The 6,903-nt window shown below is 35.9% G+C and overlaps 1 protein-coding gene across 1 annotated transcript in view; it reads right to left on the bottom strand.

Annotated features, from left to right (window-relative positions):
* Positions 1 to 6,903, bottom strand: part of LOC107564579 (ATP-dependent 6-phosphofructokinase, liver type-like) — a 21,959-nt gene that overhangs the window by 3,621 nt on the left and 11,435 nt on the right. The window contains exons 5-8 of the mRNA XM_016249688.1: positions 5,958 to 6,002; positions 5,498 to 5,891; positions 3,984 to 4,094; positions 3,713 to 3,892 (exon numbers count right to left, since the gene is read on the bottom strand). Of these exons, the coding sequence (XP_016105174.1) occupies positions 3,713 to 3,892; positions 3,984 to 4,094; positions 5,498 to 5,891; positions 5,958 to 6,002 (730 nt within the window). The remainder of the gene's footprint in view (positions 1 to 3,712; positions 3,893 to 3,983; positions 4,095 to 5,497; positions 5,892 to 5,957; positions 6,003 to 6,903) is intronic.

The raw sequence follows: 6,903 nt of genomic DNA, 5'->3' as shown, positions 1-6,903 counted from the left end.
TTTGACCTTGCATGCATGTAATCCTATTGTAGGAGACTCCCAACAATATTAGGAACTGTAGAAATGGCATAATAGGGGCACTTTTAACTTTTTGAGGAAAACATTACAGGATTTTTCTCCATATAGTGGACTTCAATGGTGGCCAGCGGACTGAACGTCAAAATGCGGCTTCAAAGAGCTCTACACGATCCCAGCCGACGAATAAGGGCCTTACCTAGCGAAACGATTGGTCATTTTCTGAAAAACGTTTAAATTTATCCACTTTTTAACCACAAATGCTCGGCTTGTTCTAGCTCTGCGATGCGCGTCTTCACACATTACGTAATCATGTTGGAAAGGTCACGCGCTGGTAGTTCTTCATCTTTGTACTTCGTTTAAAAACTACATCTCTTTTTCTCCTCCATCTTTAAAATCATCCGACATCGTCGTTTTACGTTTTTTGTAAAGTGCATTTTACTTTTTTGCATGTTTCTTTGTAAACACTGGGTCGGTACTTCCGCCTACATCACGCGTGACCTTTCATTTGTGGTTAAAAAGTGGATAAATATTAATTTTTTTTCGGAAAATTACAGATCGTTTTGCTACATAAGACCCTTATTCGTCAGCTGGGATCGTGTAGAGCTCTTTGAAGCCGCATTTTGACGTTAAAATCATTGGCCACCATTGAAGTCCACTATATGGAGAAAAATCCTGCAATGTTTTCCTCAAACTTAATTTTTTTGCGACTGAAGAAAAAGACATGAACATCTTGGATGACAAATTTTATTCTGGAAGTGAACTTATCCTTTAAGTTGGGGGGGGCAACACCGGGCAAAATATTACTAACGCACATTTATTACAGTTTTTTTAACTGCTTACACACATTTTCAAAACTTTCCAATAACTGCACACACAAAGTGCCTCACATCTCTTGCAAAAGCAAGCATTTTAAACACCTTTGCCATAATATTATATTTTTGGATATATCATCATATACACACAGCTTTTCAAAACCTAAAGCTCTTCTTTCATGAGCTCCTGTGTACATTTCTGTTCAAGATTGAAAGTAAATGGCAGAGAGATGTTGAAAAATCCACGGTAAACACGAAAGCCAGATTGAAAGCAAACTTTGTTACCGTAAGCATTTGTGGTTGTGAATACAGTATCACACAGTACGAAAGAGAAGAAATACATCAAGCATGTGTAGTTGTGTAGTTGTGTGTTTATAGGTCTGTTCTAAAGCACGATTGGTTGGTGTTCAGTAAACCACATGTGAGGAGTTAGTGATGCATTTTGATTGGTCGTGTTTGAAAAAGGAAATCAAGATACTTCCTGTTAGATTTGTGTGTGTTACACAGAGAATTGTGCTGTGTTTTGCAAAAAGTGTTTTCTGAAACTGAAACCGAGTCAAAGTCTGAGAATCAGTGTCTGGTTTTGTAGGTTTGGTGTGTGCTTCTGCTGTTTGAGTGTCAGCTTTCAGAAACTGTGCGACAAGGAAAAATTCTGTGTAAGCAGTTGAAAAAAAACAACAACTATAAAGCAATAAAAAAACATGACTATCTGTGAAAAACTGCATAATGTTTATAAACCAAATACAATTAAGTTACTTAAACAAAACAGCATCAGGTATAAATAGTTTAAAATCAAAGAAACGAAAGCCAACCACGTTACTTTTTTCATTTAAAAACATGATGCAGTGGGATGGGAAAAAAACGCATTAAATTCTCGAGACATGTTTTTTTTTTTTTTTAAGTTGAACTTACATTAATTTTACATGGCTTTCTAAACATGCGACTCTCTTGTGCGACACGTGACGGTGATATACGCAAAATATGTGTTCTGTGTGAACGGCTTGGTTTCAGTTTCGACGTAAACAACATCTCTGTATTGATGTTCTCTTTTTTCCGCAATATTTGAATGAGCAACGCAGCAGCGCCGCATCTAGTGGCTTCAACTAACAAAACAATAAAAAGCAATGGCACTTACATCGTCATCGCATCTTGTGCGCCACTGACCTCAAATTCGAACGTTTTTGCATTCAAATGTGGATTTTTATTTTTAATTCGACGAATATTGTGAAATTCTACTAGTGTCAGGTTTTTATAGTTAAAACTAAAACCATAAAAATATTCTGCATGAATTGAAATAAAATGTATTTTATCTGAAATTATAAAACCATTAAATTTTCGAGACATGTTTTTTTTTTTTTTAAGTTGAACTTACATTAATTTTACATGGCTTTCTAAACATGCGACTCTCTTGTGCGACACGTGACGGTGATATACGCAAAATATGTGTTCTGTGTGAACGGCTTGGTTTCAGTTTCGACGTAAACAACATCTCTGTATTGATGTTCTCTTTTTTCCGCAATATTTGAATGAGCAACGCAGCAGCGCCGCATCTAGTGGCTTCAACTAACAAAACAATAAAAAGCAATGGCACTTACATCGTCATCGCATCTTGTGCGCCACTGACCTCAAATTCGAACGTTTTTGCATTCAAATGTGGATTTTTATTTTTAATTCGACGAATATTGTGAAATTCTACTAGTGTCAGGTTTTTATAGTTAAAACTAAAACCATAAAAATATTCTGCATGAATTGAAATAAAATGTATTTTATCTGAAATTATAAAACAAATCTATAAAAAATGTATTAAATATCTAAAATGCACAAATTAAAAAATATTTTATTTCATTTAGTTTATAAGCTTTAGCTTAACCTGATGTACTAAAATAAACAAAACAGAAATAAAAAATAATAATAATGCATTACAATTTAACTAAACCCTTTAGATTTTAGTCGACTAAAATTGTATGATATCTAGTTGACAAACTATTCAGATGACTAAAATATGACTAAAACTAAATGGCATTTTCGTCAAAAGACTATGACTAAAACTAAATCAAAATTAACACTGATTCACACGTCACAGAATTCAACGATGAACTGCCTTTAACTGCATTATTGACACTATTTTCCTATTCGATACTGTAAAGCTGCTTTGGCACAATCTGTATTGTTAAAAGCACTGGGTCAAAGACGTTAATATGTCCGCATTAAAAGAAATTTACAAAAGTGATTGTATGTCCATAGAAAGCACATTAAATACAAATAAAGTGTCTACTTTTAAGGTTTCAAATAAGTTTTTGGAGAATAAAATGTTACAATGTGGTTGAAATAATGTTACGTTGTCATTCAGTGTAACACAATATTTATGTAAAAATTCAAACAACATGCTTATTCTGACGTGTACATATTAAAATATAATAAAGAATAGGGGAGCACATTAAATTTTATTGTGTTTTAAAGGAGTAAAAAATCTTACTGACAAATGGGCAAAATCTAGGATAGCGGCACATTTTAAAAATGTAAAATTACAACTAATTAGTATTTGGGGTGAAAGTAATTCGTCTTTTAATGTGTCATAAATAGATTTTTGTTGTAAATATGCCTGACAAGATTGTTACACTGAATTACATTTTAGTGGCTCTCTTCTGTAAATCAGGGGGAAATGTGTATTTATTTTTTGCTCAGAAATTGCAATTAAACTTTTTAAATTTTTTGGGGAAAAACAACAACAATTTAAAGCAGTATTACATTTATTGTTTTTATGCCTAAACCCTTTTTCGCCTTTGACCCCACTACATAAATAAAGGTGACTTATGCTCCTAAATACATTTTCCAATTCGCACACATCTATTTTTAGTTGCAAATGCGAGTGAAATGCTCGCACTGTCGAGCCCTGCATAATAAACTGAAGCAACACAAAATTGAATGTGAAATCCACATTTCAACATGACGTTTTTTAATGCACTCACCAGGACTCGATCGAAGGCGGATGGCGTTCCTCCTCTCTGAACGTGACCCAGGACAGTGACCCGCGTGTCGTAACCCAACCGCTGAACCACCAGCTACACACACAAACCAGCACAGACACACACACGTGAACAACAAGCTCAAACCAGCACAGAACTGACAAACAGCTCCGTCTGAGAGTCTCACGTCTTTGACGTAGTTGGAGGAGATCAGCTGGCCGTGTTTGTCGATGGCTCCTTCTGCGATGATCACGATGTTCAGACGAGAGCCTTTACTGCGGCTCTGCAAAACCACACACATCCATTCACAGAGTCAGGAGATTTCTACAACCTAATATGTGACCCTGGACCACAAAACCAGTCATAAGGGCACATTTTATGAAATTGAGATTTATGCATCATGAATAAGCTGAATAAATAATCTTTCCATTGCTGTATGGTTTGTTAGGATCGGACAATATTTGAAAATCTGGAATCTGAGGGTGCAAAAAAATCTAAATATTGAGAAAATCATCTTTAAAGTTGTTCAAATGAAGTTCTTAGCAATGCATATTACTAATCAAACATTAAGTTTTGATATATTTACGGTAACGGTGATATAGTGATATACGCAAAATATGTGTTCTGTGTGAACGGCTTGGTTTCAGTTTCGACGTAAACAACATCTCTGTTCTCTTTTTTGCCGCATCTAGTGGCTTCAACTAACAAAACAATAAAAAGCAATGGCACTTACATCGTCATCGCATCTTGTGCGCCACTGACCTCAAATTCGAACGTTTTTGCATTCAAATGTGGATTTTTATTTTAAATTCGGCAAATATTGTGAAATTCTACTAGTGTCAGGTTTTTATAGTTAAAACTAAAACCATAAAAATATTCTGCATGAATTGAAATAAAATGTATTTTATCTGAAATTATAAAACAAATCTATAAAAAATGTATTAAATATCTAAAATGCACAAATTAAAAAATATTTTATTTCATTTAGTTTATAAGCTTTAGCTTAACCTGATGTACTAAAATAAACAAAACAGAAATAAAAAATAATAATAATGCATTACAATTTAACTAAACCCTTTAGATTTTAGTCGACTAAAATTGTATGATATCTAGTTGACAAACTATTCAGATGACTAAAATATGACTAAAACTAAATGGCATTTTCGTCAAAAGACTATGACTAAAACTAAATCAAAATTAACACTGATTCACACGTCACAGAATTCAACGATGAACTGCCTTTAACTGCATTATTGACACTATTTTCCTATTCGATACTGTAAAGCTGCTTTGGCACAATCTGTATTGTTAAAAGCACTGGGTCAAAGACGTTAATATGTCCGCATTAAAAGAAATTTACAAAAGTGATTGTATGTCCATAGAAAGCACATTAGGCCGGACCGGACCAGATCGGATCAGACCGGACCAGATCAGACCAGACCAGACCAGACCGGAGCAGACCAGACCAGACCAGAGCAGACCACACCAGACTGGATCAGACCAGACCAGATCAGACCAGACCACACCAGACCGAATCAGAGCGAATCAGACCAGACCGGATCAGCCTGGACCAGACCAAACCAGATCAGACCACATCAGACCAGACTGGATCAGACCACACCAGATCAGACCACACCAGACTGGATCAGACCAGACCACACCAGACCGGATCAGACCAGACCACACCAGACCGGATCAGACCAGACCAGACCAGACCGGATCAGACCAGACCGCATCGGACCAGACCAGACCGGATCGGACTGGATCAGACCGGACCGGACCAGATCGGATCAGACCGGACCAGATCAGACCAGACCAGACCAGACCGGAGCAGACCAGACCAGACCAGAGCAGACCACACCAGACTGGATCAGACCAGACCAGATCAGACCAGACCACACCAGACCGGATCAGACCAGACCACACCAGACCGGATCGGACCAGACCGGATCGGACCAGACCAGACCGGATCAGACCGGACCGGATCAGACCGGACCGGACCTGATCAGACCAGACCGGACCGGATCGGACCGGACCAGACCAGACCAGATCAGACCATACCAGATCAGACTGGATCAGACCAGACCAGATCGGACTGAATCAGACCAGACCAGACGCCCTTATGAAGAATAAAACACCTGAGGAAGTGAGCATGACGTACCCGCAGTGGCGTCCCATCACCTCCAGCACAAACGTCCTCTGATGACTGAAAACAACACAAACACATGAGTGAGAGACAATTCTGCTCAGCAAGGCTGCATTTATTGTGATACATTTTATTTTTCAGGATTCACAGATGAATAGAAAGTTCCGAAAAACAGTATTTATTTGAAATAGAAATCTTTTCTAACATTATATATGTTTTTGTCACTTTCAATCAATTTAATGCATCCTTGATGAATAAAAGTTAATTTGTTTCCAAAAAAAACAACAAAAAAAAACTTACTGAATGGTAGTACGGTAAAAATAATAATACTTATTAATTGTAAAATTCAATAATAATTGTTATTATTATTATTATTATTATTATATAGCCAAATTGATATAAACACAAAGTGCAGCCCTAGTAAAATAGTAATATATATTATTTTGGTTTAATTATTAATTTTAATATTTATATTTAACAGTAATAGTATTATTAATAATATTATTATTATTCATAATAATAATAATTATTATTATTGTTACTATTATTAAGTATTAAATAATATTGTATTTATTCATATTTTATTAGTAAAAATAATAATAAAAAGAAAAATTATAATTAGTTATTTAATGTTAGGAATATTGCACATCTTTGAAAATAAGTGAAAGTAAATTTTCCATTGAAGTGAAAGTCATGAGATGAAGATCTGGCACTGCTGAGGTCAGTGAAGGTCAGACTATGGTTTTTATGATTTGAACTGATGATTTGAATGTGCTGCTGCAGTAACTTACATTCGTTTCTTGGCAAGAGTTAATTTTTGACTGTGTGTCTCTTGGCTGTGTGTGTGTGTGTGGGGGTGTGTGTGTGTGTGTGTGTGTGTGTGTGTGTGGTTCAGGACTTACTCTTCAACATGGTCCCAATATGTAGGTATGATTTAGACATCAGTGTGTGGGTGTGTGTG

The sequence above is a fragment of the Sinocyclocheilus grahami genome, unplaced genomic scaffold (genome assembly GCF_001515645.1).
Source record: "Sinocyclocheilus grahami isolate Dianchi unplaced genomic scaffold, SAMN03320097.WGS_v1.1 scaffold947.1, whole genome shotgun sequence".
NCBI classification, from domain to species: Eukaryota; Metazoa; Chordata; class Actinopteri; order Cypriniformes; family Cyprinidae; genus Sinocyclocheilus; species Sinocyclocheilus grahami.
The sequence above is the reverse complement of the archived record's forward strand: the minus strand, read 5'-3'. Positions and strand labels throughout refer to the sequence as shown.